Source organism: Natator depressus, chromosome 3 (assembly GCF_965152275.1).
Source record: "Natator depressus isolate rNatDep1 chromosome 3, rNatDep2.hap1, whole genome shotgun sequence".
NCBI classification, from domain to species: Eukaryota; Metazoa; Chordata; order Testudines; family Cheloniidae; genus Natator; species Natator depressus.
Window position 1 is genome coordinate 126642078 of NC_134236.1, and position 18685 is coordinate 126660762.

Here is an 18685-nt window from a genome sequence, read left to right on the forward strand (position 1 = left end):
ACACAAACTCACTCTCCTGCTGATAATAGCTCATCCAAAGTGACCACTCTCCCTACAATGTGCATGATAATCAAGGTGGGCCATTTCCAGCATAAATCCAAGTTTAACTAGTTTTTGAGCACAAGAGAATGAGTAAAATCTTAATTTGTACACTGGCAAATACTTAAACATGTATAATTAATATATTGTCCACTTGCAATTGATACACATTTCTTCTTTTGCTTTTAAACTGAAATACATAATCCATGAGCATGAAACTAGTTAACATTCAGAAACTACCCAGGTGTGTGTTCGTTTCCTGTTATTTCATGTATTCTTGTGACATGTTTCTACAAAAGCTTGTTCTTCACATTCATACTCTTATTACTTGTTTCCACTAAGACTGACAATGTGGTGAGTGCTGTACAAACACAAAAGAAGACTTGGGTCCTGTTCTGAAGAGCTTGTGCTTTTTCTTTTCTTATTTCAGGGAGACAGTCTTCATATGAAAAAGGAAGGCCTCTACTCAGGGCCGTCCTTAGGCATGCGCAGAATACGCATGCTGCGTAGGGCACCATGAAATTTGGGGCACCAGATTTCCCCAAATTTCATGGTGTCCTATGCAGCTGCATGCTTAGTAGGTGGCAGCGCCCCCAGCGGCCAGCCCCATTCCCCAGCTGGCCCCCCATGTGCGTTCCGGGACAACTCCCTCCACCCCTGCTCCACCTCCTTCTGCCCCCACCCTGCCCCTTCTCCCAAGCCCCCTCCCCCAGCAACGGATGCGGCCCAGGGGATTAGCGGGGGGGCCTGGCGGTGGCAGCAGGGGTCAGGCCTACCCCTGCACTCACCGGCAGTGGTGGGAAGCAGAGCGCCTTAGCCTGCTGCACTCTGCTGACTCCGTGCTGTGTTGCTCAGCTCGCCACCTCTGGGGGGGGAGGGGATCCCTTCTCCCTGCCGCCAGTGGGGGGGCGGAACGGGCTGGGGCTGGGTCATTCCGCTTCCTGCTCCCGGCCCCCTGCTAATCCCCTGGGCCGCTCTGGGCCTGTGAGGGCCCCCCAAAGCAGCTCCCCACAGCTCCTGTCTCTTCCGGCCCTGAAGGCCTTGAGCGCAGCCCAGACCGTCCGTGGGGGGTGGGGAGCAGGTGCTCGGGCTGCCTCTACTCTTTCCCTTCCCCCTGCCCCATATCCTGCATTACAACCACTATTTTCTGATTGGCTGTGACTTGTTCAAAATCATTTTATATTCCTTTAGTTGGGTGAAATGTCACTAGTAGGGTGACCAGATGTAATGGAGAAAATATCAAGACACATGGGGGAAGAAGGGGGGGGGGGGGGGGAAGCCAGAGTGGCCAAAGCCACAGTATTGGGACAAATGGCGTCCCAACTGTGCATCGGTCAGGACACGGGACAAAGACCTAAAAATCGGGACAGTCCCAATTTTATCGGGAAGTCTGGTCACCCTAGTCATTTGTGACATGGGGTTTGCAACACTTGCAACACCTCTTGGTTGTAGCAATAAGCGAGCAAGACGCTCTTTGACAACATAAAGCTAACGGCAGCCTTGATAAGTCAGTTTTATTAGTTCAGCCTAAAAACTTTCTGTTGGGCAGTTATCAGGATTGCCGCAACAGGGGGTTAAAAAAGAATAAAATTATATTAATTGTTAAGATGCTATAAAGTTGATTCTTTATTTTAAAGAACTAATTAGTTTCCACAGCCCCTTCTGTCACAGTTCAGGGCAACTTGCACCTATATTCCCCTCCCTTCGCTCTTGCATGTATTGTTACAGAAACAGCTTCACTTCAGGAGGACAGCTTGTTCATTAAACTGGAATGACTGTCTAGGTACCATTATAAATAATGTTACTATACTTGTAGCATTTTTTAGCTTCTTTGAAGTAAATGAGTATTTTTAAGAAATAATTGTTCATATTTTAAATTTAAAACTTGTGCTTGAGCTAATTTCAAGGGTCCCCTTCTTTTTATTTGTAGAGTGGCTATCTCCTACTTTGTTAACGACATGAGAGCCAGATCTGCTTGTGGCACATGAACTAAATCACTATGATAGAATCTTAGCAGGGACACTTATTTGCATTGATGTAATGTGGACTTCTAATAGGACTGTGGGATCACTTTGTATGTGGCTCAGGAGGAGGTGTCACCAGAGGCTCTCTTCTTTGAGGGATGTTTGGAAGGAGTACCAAGGTGTCCAGGATGAGTAATTCTCTCTATATCATGAAGAACCACTGAGTTTGCCTCTTAACCTACCTAAGGAGCAGAGACTGCGTACCCCTTTATGCACCAGTTCCTGTCTTCCATTCATAAACAATTAACAGAATACTTCAGAGTTCAGTCTCATCAGGGAATGTTTTGTTTAACCTGGCTGTTCCCTTCCTGCTGTAAGTGCATCTGGCTTCTATGGCATTAGTAGAGTGAGAGAGAAATCCATCTGAAACCAATCAGGAAGTTAGTTGGCTTGTAAAGAAACAAAATGAGGTAAACTTTAAATGTTAGGTGCAGGTGGGGAAGTTAACCATACTCTTTAAATTTGTAGGAATAGTATTATAATTACATAGTTGATTTCTTTTTTTTAAAAAAAAAAGTGTAGCTTGTAAAAAAAAGTTGACTGACTGATTCACAAGGGCTGTTTCGCAGCATTCCCTGAGAAAATCAAGCACTCCATGAACTATTACCGTCAAATGCAATTGTAAACATTGAGCATTCCCACTGAAGGGAAATCTTTGCTGTGAATATTGTGTCCCGAGAAACCTTCTACTAGAAAACTTTTATTATAGTAACTGCTGTGCCTGAAATATTGTCATTTCAACTTCTGTGGGGGACAAAAACCCCATAATGTTGTCGTCTTAACTTGTGCTCAGAAAACATATATTGAGTAACAATGTGTCATGTTAACACCTTCATGCTAATTATAATATGTGTATAGAAGTGCTGATGAGTTGACAAAGTACTGTTTAGTGTCAGTATATTAATATTTTACCTTAAAAAATAGCAACAGAATAAATTGAAACTTTTAATGAATATGGACATGAACAACATATACTCAAGAATTAGATTAATTTCATATCTTGTACTGCTTTGTGAGGTTTTTAAGAGAACTTGAAGAGAGGGTCAGAATCCAGTTAATTCCCAAATGGTTCATTTTGGAGCAGTGATAACTAAGATCAGCTCTCTTTCTTTAAGTGTCCTAGAAAATTCAAGCACTCTAAAAACTGGAATTACTATTTTAATTTAATCCTACAAATCAAAACACAGTTCTTGGAAAACATTTTTGTCACCCTTGCTCAATTGAAAACACTGGCATAACTTTAACTGCTGTTGCTATTGCTCCACTGTTATCTTCAAATATTCCTGCCAGATACTTCATAACAATAATGGCCATACTGGGTCAAACCAATGGTCCGTCTAGCCCAGTATCCTGTTTTCTGACAGAGGCCAAAACCAGGTGCTTCAGAGGGAATAAACAGAACAGACAATCGTTGAGTGATCCATCCTCTGTTGTCCACTTCCAGGTTCTGGCACTCAGAGGCTAGGACACACTGAGCATGGGGTTGCATTCCTCAACATTTTGGCTAATAGCCATTGGTGGACCTATCCTCCATGAACTTACCTAATTCTTTTTTGAACCCAGTTGTGCTTTTGGCCTTCACAAGATCCCCTGACAATGAGTTCCACAGGTTGACAGTGCATTGTGTGAAGAAGTACTTCCTTTTGTTTGTTTTTAAGTTTATTAATTTCATTGGGTGACCCCCGGTTCTTGTGTTATGTGAAGGAGTAAATAACACTTTCTTACTCACTTTCTCCACACCGTTCATGATTTTATAGACCTCTATCAGATCCTCCTTTAGTCGTCTCTTTTCCGATCTGAAAAGTCCCGGTCTTATTAATCCTTCCTCATATGAAAGATGTTTTATAACACTAATCATTCTTGTTCCCCTTCTCTGGACCGTTTCCAGTCCTAATATATTGTTTTTGAGGTGGGGTGAACAGAACTGCACATGGTATTCAAGATGTGGGCATTCCGCTACTTTATGTAGTGGTATTATGATATTTTTGTCTTATCTATCCCTTTCCAAATGGTTCCTAAGATGCTGTTAGCTTTTTTCCTGCCGCTGCACGTTGAGCAAATGTTTTCAGATAACTATCCACAATATATGAGGGACATAGGGAAACTCAAACATAAGGAAGTATTCATGCAAGACTCACATTTGAATGTTCAAGAAGAAAAACCGATGAATGAAAATGAGATCCATGAGCACAATGAATCCAAAAAATAAAGAAATAGTTTTATACCTTTAATACTGCTCAGATTCCTGTGTTTAGATTCTGTTGCATGTCTCCTGACCAGACACTGAAGAAATATCTATACTTTACTATTAACATTTTTCCTAGTTTTGAGTATGTTGTTTGTGTACATTTCCTTATCATAGAATTGTATATTAAATGTGTGAGTTTCAAAGACACCTAAGGGACTTAAATGTCCAACTTGTATTCAAAATTAATAGGAATTAGGTGTCCAGTCCCCCTAGGCAGTGTTTAAAAAAAAAAAAAAAAAATCCCACCCTGACAGTAGAAATGACCTAATGGGCCATGTACACTGGAACCTCAGAGTTACGAACAACAGCATTTTTTCTTCTGCGTAGTAAAGTTTCAGAGCTGTATTGAGTCAATGTTCAGTTGTAAACTTTTGAAAGAACAACTATAATGTTTTGTTTAGAGTTACGAACATTTTAGTTATGAACAGCCTCCATTCCCAAGGTGTTCATAACTGAGGTTCTGCTGTAGTTCACATTCCTGTTCTTGTTTCTTCCCTTTTTTTCAGATTGAAAATTCTTCTTTCCCAGCCCCAAGCCACATTGCATATCGCTTTAGTTTAATGAAAGCATTTAGGTGTATTAAATTCAATACAAGTACCTCAGGAAGAAGCTGGGGTCAGTTTTAAACAAATACCTGGCAGGCTACTCGTTGTATTTGAATTGTGGGGAGAAAATAGTGACTGCAAAAATACGGTTTCTTTTTTAATTTGGTAGGCAGAACTACGAGCAGCTGTATTTTTGGCACTTGAAGAGCAAGAAAAAGTAGAGGTAAGGAGATAAAAGAATGTAATTTCTACTTCAGCTTTCAGTAAATGTTTAATGCAATTAAAAAGTACAAAAATACAAATAAAAAGTTCATTTTTTGTCACTTTGCCAAAAGTATGTTGCTGTCCTTAAATTCTCACTGATTTCAGTTGTAACAGGGTCAAGCTTTAAATATGACAGAAATATCCCTGAAAAATATTAAACTGTCTGTTTTCTATCTTTTCCTTTTTATAAGATCTGGTTAGATTCATAACATCTCATTTACAATTGGTTAGCTCTCTTGGGTAAATATTGATCTTGGCTAGTTTTCAATAGCATGTTGTCCAGTTGTCCAGAATGACTCTAAGGAGGATAGGAAAGAGACAAGGTGGACGAGGTAATATGTTTTATTGGACCAACTTTCGTTGCTGGAAGAGACAAGTTTTTGAGCTTCACAGGTCCCTGAAGAAGAGCTCTATGACTCTCAGAAACTTGTCTCTTCTACCAGCAGAAGTTAGTCCAATAAAAGTGTCATAAATATAAAGGGAAGGGTAAACCCCTTTAAAATCCCTCCTGGCCAGAGGAAATCTCCTCTCACCTGTAAAGGGTTAAGAAGCTAAAGGTAACCTTGCTGGCACCTGACCAACATGACCAATGAGGAGACAAGATACTTTCAAAAGCTGGGAGGAGGGAGAGAAACAAAGGGTATGTGTGTCTGTCTATATTCAGTCTTTGCCGGGGATAGACCAGGAATGAAGCCTTAGAACTTTTAGTAAGTAATCTAGCTAGGTACATGTTAGATTATGATTTCTTTAAATGGCTGAGAAAAGAATTGTGCTGAATAGAATAACTATTTCTGTCTGTGTATCTTTTTTGTAACTTAAGATTTTTGCCTAGAGGGGTTCTCTATGTTTTGAATCTAATTACCCTGTAAGTTATTTACCATCCTGATTTTACAGGGGGGATTTTTTTTTATTTCTATTTACTTCTATTTCTATTAAAAGTCTTTTTGTAAGAAAACTGAATGCTTTTTCATTGTTCTCAGATCCAAGGGTTTGGGTCTGTGGTCACCTATGCAAATTGGTGAGGCTTTTTATCCAACATTTCCCTGGAAAGGGGGGGTGAAAGTGTTGGGAGGATTATTCATTGTTCTTAAGATCCAAGGGTCTGGGTCTGTAGTCACCTAGGCAAATTGGTGAGGCTTTTTACCAAACCTTGTCCAGGAAGTGGGGTGCAAGGTTTTGGGAAGTATTTTGGGGGGAAAGACGTGTCCAAACAGCTCTTCCCCAGTAACCAGTATTTGTTTGGTGGTGGTAGCGGCCAATCCAAGGACAAAGGGTGGAATATTTTGTACCTTGGGGAAGTTTTGACCTAAGCTGGTAAAGATAAGCTTAGGAGGTTTTTCATGCAGGTCCCCACATCTGTACCCTAGAGTTCAGAGTGGGGGAGGAACCTTGACAAAAAGATACTAGCTCACCCACCTTATCTCTGTCATATCCTGGGACCGACGTGTCTGCAACAACACTACAAACATCTAAAAAAGATACTCCAGTTCATCAAGTGTGTTCATAAATTCTTTTAAAATGTTTCTTATTGACCCCATCAATATCCTATCCGATCATAAGACTTCTGAAATGTAAAAGATGGAAATACTTTCAAAAAGCACATTATGAAAAAATAATTTAAAAAAATTAAGTACTTCTGCATTTCTAAAAAAAAAATTTGAAAGGAACTTTATCAGTTTACTCATGTATAAGCTTACATTTAAAATTAGAGCCTCTGAATTCTAAATATAAAGTTTAAAAAACATATTTCTCATTTGCAAATTTCTGTGCTTTTTGTGCTTCTGGTGACTCTGCAGCAGTAGTTAACACAGACAAAGGCTGTTCCTGGAGATGTACAGACATCATTATTAGACTGATGCATGAACAGTGATATTTTGGTATAATGGTGATCTTGGTTTAGAATTTGGCATTATCTAAATTATACAGTGATTTTTTCAAACCAAAAACTGCAAGTTAATTTCTTCTTGATTTTAAAATGTAAGTTAAATAGAACAGATCTAGTAGGGGAAATTAACACTTAAACACTTGCAGGAAGTTATTGCAAAAAATAGAAAATAAAACTATCGTTTAGTAATCCCATGTTAACGAATAGTTTAGTCCATATTTTGCCTGAAGAATCTGCAAATTCTATTTTAAAAAACAGAGCGAGTGCAAAATAGTAAGGCTGTCAAGCAATTTAAAAAACGAATCGCACAATTAATCGTGCGATTAATCACACTGTTACTCAATAATAGAGTACCATTTATTTAAATATATTTTAATTGCACCACAGAATACAAGGTGTATTTTTATTACAATTATTTGTGCTGTAAAAACAAAAGAAAAAGTATTTTTCAGTTCACCTAATACATGTATTGTAGTGCAATCTACATTTGTATGTTCAACTTTCATGATAAAGAATTGTGTACAAAAAACCCCTGCATTCAAAAATAAAACAATGCAAAACTTTAGAGCGTACAAGTCCACTCAGTCCTATTTCTTGTTCAGTCAGTTGCTCAGACAAACAAGTTTGTTTACATTTGCAGGAGATAATGTGGCCCACTTTTTATTCACAATGCTGCGTCCATGCTGATGACGGGTTCTGCTTGACAACTGTCCAAAGCAGTGCAGACCAACGCATGTTTTTATTTTCATCATCTGAGTCAAATGCCACCAGCAGAAGGTTGGTTTTCTTTTCTGGTAGTTCGGGTTCTGTAGTTTCCACATTGGAGTGTTGCTCTTTTAAGACTTCTGAAAGTTTGCTCTATACCTCATCCTTAGATTTTTTTTTTTTTTTTTTTTTGGAAGGCTCTTCAGATTCTTAAATCTTGGGTCGAGTGCTTTTAGAAATCTCACATTAGTACCTTCTTCGCATTTTGTCAATTCTGCAGGGAAAGTTTTCTTAAAATGAAGAACATGCTGGGTAATCATCCAAGACTAGTATAATATGAAATATATGGCAGAATGTGAGTAAAATAGAGTCCGAGACATACAATTCTCCCCCCAAGGAGTTCAGTCACAAATTTAATTAACATATTATTTTTTTAACGAGCGTCATCAGCATGGAAGCATGTCCTCTGGAATGGTGGCCGAAGCATGAAGGGGCATACGAATGGTTCGCATATCTGGCACGTAGATACCTTGCAATGCTGGCTACAAAAGTCCCGTTTGAATGCCTGTTCTCACTTTCAGGTTGACGTTGTAAATAAGTGGGCAGCATTATGTCCTGTAAATGTAAACAAACTTGTTTGTCTGAGCGATTGGCTGAATGAGAAGTAGGACTTAGTGGATTTGTAGGCTCTAAAGTTTTGCATTGTTTTTGAGTGCAGTTATGTAACAAAATCTACATTTGTAAGTTGCACTCTCATGATAGAGATTGCACTACAGTACTTGTATGAGGTGAATTGAATACTGTATCTTTTGTTTATCATTTTACAGTGCAAATATTTGTAATATAAAGTGAGCAGTGTATTTTGTATTCTGTGTTGTAATTCAATATATTTGAAATGTAGGAAAAAATTCAAAAATATTTAATACATTTCAATTGGCATTCTATTGTTTAACAGTGCGATTAAAACTGATTAATTGTGATTAGTTTCTTTTTTTTTTTTTAAGTTAATCGGGGGAGTTAACTGATTGATCGACAGCCCTACAGAGTAAAATTGGCAAACTTCTATTTTTCAGTGGTTGTTTCGCTCAACTGCTGAACTTGTAATTTGTTTAACTGTATGGAAAAACATAAAAATCTGTAACCAGCTGATACTATTCCTATCTATAATGTTTTTATAGCCAAACTATAATCCCCTGGGGGTTGGTAACAGAAATATTAAGCCTTAATTATGACCATCTAAATGTGCTGCTTTACTAATTACTACTAGTACACTTAGTATAAAAGTACTTTTTAACCAAAAAAAAAAAAAATCAGTTGTTTAAGCTGTTTGTTATTCTAGTGAGGCCTCTATGGCCAAAATTCTTGATGAGGTGTTAAATGTCTTTGCAGTACAGGGAAATCCTTATTAATTGTCCTTGATTTTTCATCTTTCAACAGAACAAAACACCCCTGGTAAATGAAAGCTTGAAAAAGTTTCTAGGTACAAAAGATGGTAAGCTTTTCCCTGTTTGTTAACTTATACATTCCTCAGATATTGACAAATATTTTGAAGAAAAGTGAAGGTAAATCCATTTGCTCTTGTGTTTGCAGTATGATCCTGATGTTGGTCATAAACAGATCTGTAGTAAAGATAGAAGCCAGTCCTTCTCCCATTAAGTAAATGTCAAAACTACCATTGCACACACTGAAGTTAAGATTGAGTCCAGAGCTTTTAAAGCTAATATTCTGTTGTTGCCATGGTCTTAGTTGAGAGGACTGATTTCTGTAGGTATTTGAATTAATTGCTGCGGAAATTTTTTTCCATTATTTTATCATTTGTTGATTTACAATAATTCAACTGAGCCTTTTTAGAGTAGCAGAAACAGCAACCTGAAGCTGTAATATGAAAGTAGACTGTAGAGGTACAGCATTAAAAGTGTGTGGGGGACAGACACCAAAATTAAGGTGTCTTTGAGCTAGACTTTTTTTTTTTTTTTTTAAAGGTTAAATGGGGCCTGAATTTTAGAAGGAGCCTTGAGTTTTATTCCAGCAGTTTTGGTTTAATTTAAATGTCTTCCTGATTTGGACTGAGGATTAGGTAGTTAAATACCTAAACCAGACCTGCAGAATTATGGGTGGGACAGAGGAGACCGGATTGAGGATCTCTTAAAAATCAGGTCCTTAATATAAGAGAATTTTAATTCTGTTTGATGTACCCAATTATTTTTTTCCTTTTTCTTTTTAGGTTGCTTGGTTGCTGGTCTTGTTGCAGAATTTCTTCAGTTTTTCAATCTTGACTTTACATTGGCCGTTTTTCAGCCTGAATCAAGCACAGTAAGGAAGATACTGTTTTTAATCATATGCTAACTTGACTGTTAGAATCTGAAATGAACAAATGCAGAAGCTTTATTGGATTTTGTATTGGTCTATACCAGTTACTCAAATTTATGCTCTAAATATCAGCCGGAACTTAGTAATGTATACCTGCGTCCCTACACTAACCCAAGTCATAGACTGTCACAAGTACAGAAAAGGATGTTTATGTAATTGATGATTCATGGTGGTGGGTTTTTAAAGTTGACTAAAAGCATACATACTTCATCAATTCTTTTCTACCTTTGTCGCTTAAAATAAATTAGTTTTGTCTGTGGAGCTATCTGTGCTCATAATAGTCGGGGATTCTATTAATCAAATGGTGACATTCCTTTGGACTGTGTGCCAAATTTTACATGTCTCTATCAATGCAGCAATACTAAATTGAGAATAAAATAACTCACAGCAGAACCACTTTGTGGCATTATACAGTAAGAAAAACTGGAGGAAAAACAAGTGATTGAATGCAAGTGACCCAGACAACACATTAAGCAACAAGGTAACGTGCTTGGGGTGTTGGCCTAAAAGTCTGTTACAAGAGGAGGAGACTGAACTTTTTTTTTAAGTAGTACTATATTTTGCTAGGTCTTCAAAACACTTTTTCAGTTATCAAATATTTATATATGACATTGACTATTTCGCATTGAAAATATTTTTCATCTGTTTTAAAAAAGAACATTTGTTCCTTTGCAAAGTTTTTTTTTTTTTATTCTTATTGATCACTTTTCAGTTTAGTTTGCAAGAAGTGTTGCTAAACTAGTTATTTAAGCTTGAATTTGAGCAAGGACGAATTTTTTTCACTTGAATGAAATATTGATTTTATATCCATTTAAAAAAGTGGCTACATTATAAGGCATTTGTTAATTCAATCTAGATAAACCGATAAAAACTGGTGCTTCATATCCTATCCTAGTGGAAGGACTTTTGCCCTGTTTCACAAAAGAAAATTCAGAAAAATCATCTGCAACTGACTTAATCCTAAAACCACCTAGACTCCATGCTGTGCCAAACATCCTCAGCTCCATGTGTCTTCAGAATCAGCTCCCATTAAGAGGAGCTTGTATGCTAGAGAAATATTTCAGATATTCCCTATTCATTACATAAAATGAGTGTCTGTTCTGAAAATGGCACTTCCTCACTAACAGATTTCTCCCTTGATGTCTCCAGAGTCACATCTGCTGAGTTCAGTTGCCAAAAATGCGGTTTCAACACTGTTTCTGTTAGCCCTGCAGAACCAACATACGGGAGAGTGCAGGCTGAGTTCTCTTTGTGTGTTATCAACAGATTTTTTTTTTTTTACTAAGATGCAGTCAGTTATACCTATGCAAACTTAAGGAAGAGCATAGTTTGATATTGATTAATGAAAAGAAAAATGACTCTGAAAATCCAAATTGAGATTATGGGGCTGGCATTTTTGTGGTGTGGGAAAGGTGGGAATCTTTGTTTGTAAACTGAGCATATTTGAAAAGGAGCTGTATTGAAATAAAATAAATATGGCACATTTACAGTCATTTTTCAGATTATCATCTATTTTGAAATCTGTTGATCTTTCAGTAACTTTCCATAATTTATTTCCTGTATTTGCTATTGATTTTTGTTTCCTCACAGCACACTCTCTTATACAATCCTAGAGTGAAGTAATACATTCACTGTGCAATCTTACAATTATTTCTAGAGTAGTAGACAATTTAATGGGATTGAGTGATTCAGAGGATTAGACGGTTGTATAGATGTTTTCAGCTCAAGGTTTTCGGTTTAAGTAAAGCCAGGCCTTTATGGACTAAATGAGTATATAGTTGTGATGGCTCATCAAGTTGCCTATGTGAAATATGTTGGCAATTTTAGTCTGTTTTCAATGAGATGTCTACATCACAAGTAAAATTTATTGTTTGATTTCCCTATATTTTTGAAGCGGGCTACAGCTCCCATTAAGTCACCTTAAGAATTTAAAAGAGGAAGGATGCCATTTGTAGCCATTCTATACTCATGTCAGTGAAACCTGGACAAACCATGCTATCACATTTTGTGTCTCAGCTACACGTGTAAGAGTTGAATTTAGAGCTACCTTTGTTCATTTTTTATTGAACTGATCTACAAGTTATTCTATAATCTTGTTGCTGATGTTGAGAACAAAGGAATTTGGAAAAAAAGAGTAGGAAAATTTTTCATCTGGGTCGTTAGTTAAAATCAGACTTTTTGGACCCATAGAGGCTGGAAGGTAAGGCTTTGATTCTGCATACTGCTCCACATAGGTGAAGCCATGTGCTTGCACAGTTCCATTGAAGTCACTGAAACCCTGCATGGAGGCCGTGGTCCATTTGTGCTGAGCTTGTTGCAGAATCATTGGTTGAAGTATGGTATGACCCAGTTTTAAAAGGTAATAGACTAAAATAACTTGAATATAAAATTTATTTTAATCTTAATTGTGTGTTAAGTGACGTGGAATATTTTTGTTTTGTTTTTTTGTAAATTCTATAATGTGGAATATAATAAAGATGCTGTTTAGTGTCAGCTAGTCCTGATATGTACACGATTACAACTGGGAAATCTTGATTGGTTGGCCAAGTTGTTGCTGCGCTAACTCCTAAAAAGTTTACCGCTTTCATTTGCATTGTTGATTAAGATTATATGTTAACTTTTTTCCAGCTAAATGGGCTCGAAGGGCGAGAGAATTTAGCCCGAGATTTAGGAATTATAGAAGCAGAAGGTACTGCAGGTGGCCCCTTATTGTTGGAAGTGGTCAGAAGATGTCAGCAGAAAAAGGGTTCCAGTAGTGGAGAAGTAAGTATTGTTAAAATGCATTATACTTTTTTTACAGTTAAAATTTTTATGTAGTTTATAAACTGCTTGTCTCAGGGATGAACTGTTTGAATACTTTGTGTGGAAATAGTATCTTTAGAGAGAGTTTCCATCTTCAGGATTTTCATTCCTGGGTCTTAGCTCTTAAGTGCTAGTCTGGGATTTTCCTTACCTCTTAGGGTCTTTTGACCCTTGAGGGCAGTGGTAGATAAACAGGGGCAGGCACCCTGCTGGTAATCATTTTTGCCATTCCTTGACGCATATAAATGCCACCATCTAAATGTTCCAGTCAGTTCCTTTGGTTGCAGTTTCCATGATAATCCAGTACAAAATGAACACACAAGCAAGAATATACCTCTAATTAAAAATGAAAACAAATTATAAAAATTGACACATCCATAAAAATCTTCACTTCTGAGTGGAAGTGAGTGAGAGCCCTACAAGGTCGTATCTTCAGAGAAGACAAATTACTTGTAAGTATTTATTTTTCTTTATTTAGCAAGATACCATCTGCGCAGGGTTCTCGCTGTTGGGGAATAAGTAGCTTGAGAGACGTCCCAAAAGAAGAAAAATGGATAAAGCTGCAATGAGTAGCAGCAAGGCCAATGCCAACAGTGGTAAAATAAAAATAGAGAAAAATCCACAAACCCAGTGCGAGTTTTGCCATTGACTTCAATAGGAGCAGGATCAGACCCATGACGAGGCTTTTTAATCATCCAATACAGAAACAATATTTTAGTCTAGAACAGGTGGCAGCAATTAGTGAGAAACTTTGTACGAAAAGAAAATCAGTGAACTGAGGATAAGGGACGTTCCAAAATAAACTAATTTTTTTAGGGAAGTGGAAATAGAAAGGGGTACAAGAGTTTGCTCAAGAAATCTTTTCCAAAGAAACCGAGAACAGAGAGCCTGAAACAGGATTCCATTCTGGAAGTTGTATCAAAGCCGTGCTTTGTAAATATGTGGTGAAGATCATGTTGCTGCTTTGCAGATGTCTGCAGTGGAGACGCATCGGAAGCAGGCTGTGGCAGTAGCATATGCAGTTATAGCTCTTTCATTCCTGATCTTTGAGTTCTTAATTGTGCAAACTTAAAATTCTCAATGTTTTTTATGGCATATACACCTACTATACATGGCACTTAAATACTATGCTCACTGGTGTATTGGATTGTCTGTACGCACAGATGTCCATTTTACTGTAAGCAGTAGTCCAAAAGAACAATATAAAACACTAAATATTTTTAAAAACCTGCCTTCTATATCAGGGGTGGGGAAACTTTTTGGCCCAAGGGCCACATCTGGGTGAGGAAATTGCATGCAGGGTCATGAAGGTAGGGCTGGAGTTGGGGTGTGGGAGGGGTGCAGGGTGTACCAGGGGGGTCAGGGTAGGGGGTGCAGGAGGGGTGTGGCAGGGGGCTCAGGGCAAGGAGTTGGGGTGCAGGAGGGGTTCGGGGTGTGGGCTCTGGCCCTGCGCCGCTTACCTGGAGCGGCTCTGGGGTGGCAGCGATGTGCAGCAGGGCTAAGACAGGCTCCCTGCCTGCCCTGGCTCTGAGCAGCGCCGCTCCCGGAAGCAGTTGGCACCATGTCCCTGGGGGAGGAGGGGCAGAGGGTTCTGTGCGCTGCCCTCCCCGCGGGTACCTCCCCCGAACCTCCCATTGGCTGCGGTTCCCTGTTCCCGGCCAATGGGAGCTGCGGGGGGGCGGTGCCTGGAGGCAAGGGCAGTGCACAGAGCCCTCTGCCTTCCCTCCTCCAGGGGCCACAGGGACGTGGTACCAGCCGCTTCCAGCTGGGCTGTGGGGCCCGCGGCACCACGGTGGTAGCAATCCCGTAGGCCAGATTCAAAGCCCTGATAGGCCGGATGCAGCCCGCAGGCTGTAGTTTGCCCACCCCTGTTCTACATGGTAAATTCTTATGAAGTGCAACTTTTGCATGGCTTCCAATCAAGAGAACAAAGTCCTCTTATCTTGCCAATCTTCAACTTTAGGTCTATCTTAATTGAGTTAATTTGGTCTAAATTATGTTCTGCTTTGAGATAACTCATTAAGCATTTATATTTGAATATATATTTAAGAAATACTGCTTCCTTTCCAAAACAGCTATAGCATTGCCAGTTCTAACTTCTCCCTCCTCCTTCGGGGCTAGATCTGATGATAGCTAAGTGTAAGTTATAGGGAAGATGAGAAGTTCTATACGAATCTCTGCTCCTTTCTTTAGGCTCCCTGTGGCATCAGTTGCTGCTTCCTTTCTTACAGTTGGTTCATGTGAGACACTTCAGCTTCACATCTGCTGCCTTCCTAGTATCATCGCTCAATCAGAAACAAATTCAGCAATCCCAAAAGCTGTGGGTTTCTATGTGCTTGTTGTCTGGAGAGACTCCTTGTTTAATTAATCTCTTGCAGCCTGTATTTTTAAAGTCAAAAAACATGTATACAAGCTGATTATTGTTAAAATAGGAAAATCTGAATATGTAAACTTAACCCTGTCACTAGCATAAACTAAAGATATTTTGGTCAAAAGTGTGAAACAAGGCCCCCCCCCACACACACACACACAGACAAAAGTTTTACGGATGAAAAGTGCTGATGTGGACAGTGCTCTGTCGGTGGGAGTTGCTCTCCTGCCGACAAAGCTACCGTCCCTCTTTGGGGGTGGTTTTATTTTGTCAGAAGGAGAGCTCTCCCGCTGACAAGGAGCGACTATACTGTGTAACTTAAGCGGCACCGCTGTGCTGCTGTAAGGTACGCAGTGTAGACATAGCCTTCGGGTTGTTTTGTTTTTTTTATTTTTATTTTTTCAAAATAGATTTAATTACTAGAATGTCTTTATAGAAAATTAGAATAGCTTTCCATTATGATTAGGAATGGAATGAGATTCTATGTAACTGATTAATCAAAAGTGTTCTATCTACTGAGCTTCATCATAAAGTGTTATGATAACAGCAATTTAATATACTAGGGAAAGTATTCAACATGTGTTAAGAGGTTGCAATGATGAATTCTGATTTTAATCCTGATGCAGTCAACAAACATTCGGTGTGAGATGTAGATGAATACAGTAGTTACTACTTTGTTTCTAATTTAGCTTAAGTCAACAACACTTGTGACTGGTTAGTGTTTATGCAGTGTACTATGTGCAGTATAAAGGATATTACTTCACCCACCTTGTCTCTCTGGTTCATGTTTAGTAAACTTTTGGCTCATCCCTAATTGTAATGAAAATCCATACTATCTGTTAATCTGAAATACTGCTTTTCTGCTTAAACCTGTTGTATTTTTCATCAGAAGTATTTTAAAAAGAAAACTGAAGCATTTGTATAACAAAATATTCACTGAGATGAATACAGTGAAGTTAGAAGAGATCTCCAAATGTAATGGAGTCTGCGCTGTAAGCGGAGAGAATGAAATCCAGATGATAGCATTTATTATCATTCCTGATCAGGATAGTCATTTAAACGAAAGAATGTTTACTAGACTTTCAGAAGTAGTGCATTCAGCCCTTTCACTTACACCAAGAATGTGTTTGAATATACACTAATAAATTGGCTGGAAGAAAATTTAATTTGAAAATAGTTCTGCCTTAAAATTGCTGAATTGGCTGCACACTGTCAGAATTTGTATGTAGTGAAGGGCAAAGAGTTTTGCACCCTTCGTTATCATTTGGCGTTCTGACACAGTCTTATGGAATCTTAAGTATGTTGTTTCTTTGTGAAACTTTGGTTTAGGTAGCTCCAGTTGTGTCTGACATGCGTTCTTCACCAAAATCACCTGATGAAAGATCAAATACACATCCAATACCAAGTAAGGTAAGTTAGCTAAATAAAAGGAAATGCTAAATAATGTAACAATTTGTGGTGAAGTGCATTAAAAAGGGTTTTTAATGTAAAAGATGGTTATTGCAGAAATGCTGACTGATTCATGTATCAGGAATATTTTGGCCATCATACTCAGTTGTTTGAGGCTCTGGCTTTTCTATCCAAACATTTTTGAAATATAGAAGAGCTGTGTAAATCCTTGCTTTAATTTATCAATACTGCCTTAAATGGGAGATATTTAACCAAGCTCTTAAATAGTCTTTGCTCAGTGCTAATCATCCATCCTTCACATATGAAGCTGTATGCTTAATCTGAAGGTGCTCAGTCTGAAAGTATTTAGTTAGTTGCAATGTCTAAACAACTTTCTGCATGTTGTTTTAATGTAAAATGTTGTGAAGATTGTCACAGGATGTGTTGCTGCATGCTGTTAGATAAGCGCTACAAAAAATTTGGTGTCATTGCAAGTTATAGCCATGTGTTAAATGTGTTCGGCACAAGGTGAGGGTCTAATTGTTACAACAAGTGATGATATCACATCATGAGATAAACTCTGATGTGTTCAACAGTGTTAACAAAGTGACCCAGTGCAGTTCCTATTCAAAACAAAAAAAGACTACTCTGGACACTTGCGCTCATCCAGGGTTAGTCTACTTCAGTTCCTCCTCAATACCATGGTTGTCCTTTTTAATTTTTATTTTAGATGCGTAAAAACTGAAACTAGTTTTGTTGCTTCCCATTTTACTCTTTTGAGGAATTGGAATGTGGATATGGAGTATGTGAAGTTTTGTATTCCAGCAGTAGTTTCAAAGTCATACTGTTTCCTTTTTCCCTCTGATACATGTACCAGCAGTTCTGAATGACATATCACATATAGGTAGTCTCTAACCACCCTCTTGCTTCCCCAAAATACTTCAGAATAGAGAACAACAAAAACCTGATTCATTTCTTGTATGTAAAAATAAAACTAAGTTTTAAAAAGAAAATTCTTGTGACGAAGAAGGGGGAGTCCAATTGCTATTATTATATATAAAATAGGAAAGAATAGTACAGCTTGTTATGGAGGAAGGGACAGAAAAACTCTTATGGTAGACGCTGTTTAATTGGAACACCCTGGTGAATTCCCATAATCTTGATTTAACAGCTGTTTCATTTAGTTTCCCCAAACATTACTTAAGATTATCACCATATGTTTCTGCAACTTGAATCACTTAACTGATGCTTGGTTGTATGCCAGCTTATTTTTACTGCATAGATCTTACTTTAAAATTGGTAATTTATTTCAATTATCAAAACATTAAAATTGGCACAAACTATACATCACTGAATGTTTTCTGGCTGCCACTATGTGGAACAGAGCAAAAGTGTTAACTTTCATTAATACCTGTAGTCATCCCAGCAAAGCACCTTTTGAACAAGTAAATTCTTTTAAAGCAACAATATACTTATTCAGTTTAATAGGGAAAACTTGTTTTCAGAACTCGTTCCACTAAAGTAGACTTACTAATTATTCACATCTTTTATATAAGTGGCCATTCAAATTTAAATATATATATATCTGAATAAAGCACATTACAACTGAAAACATATTACAACATTTTTTTAAAAAGAACAACCATGTTTGAAACGGCAGAGTGCATAGCAAGAAAAGAATCAAGAAAACTAATAACAAGAGTGGCTGCTTTGCAATTTTTCATTCATTTCTTTTAAGAGTGGAAATTATAGAAGAGCATTAGGAAAGTCTGTGCTTATTGGAAGTGTCAGTTTGTCATGTAATGTATTGTATTGTAGCCTAGTTAAAAAAAAAATAAGTCTGATCGATGCCATCTCAGTTTATCACTGTTTTTTACCAGGAGCAAATACGGTTTCTTAATCCTGTTCTTTAAGGAATTTGTGCACTTGTGCATGTCTGTTAAGTAACCTTTGTTCAACGTTTGGTGTTCAAATCCCCCAGAAAAGGGAAGTAGAAGAAATAATACTCATAATTGCAAGTAACAGTTTTTAACTCTGAAAGCT

General features: G+C 38.0%; 1 protein-coding gene across 2 annotated transcripts in view; it reads left to right on the forward strand.

Moving 5' to 3' along the window:
- Window positions 1-18685, forward strand: part of CEP43 (centrosomal protein 43) — a 50292-nt gene that overhangs the window by 3675 nt on the left and 27932 nt on the right. For both annotated transcript variants that reach the window (XM_074948763.1, XM_074948764.1), the window contains exons 2-6: window positions 5026-5079; window positions 9148-9202; window positions 9935-10023; window positions 12709-12843; window positions 16583-16663. In XM_074948763.1, the coding sequence (XP_074804864.1) occupies window positions 5026-5079; window positions 9148-9202; window positions 9935-10023; window positions 12709-12843; window positions 16583-16663 (414 nt within the window). The remainder of the gene's footprint in view (window positions 1-5025; window positions 5080-9147; window positions 9203-9934; window positions 10024-12708; window positions 12844-16582; window positions 16664-18685) is intronic.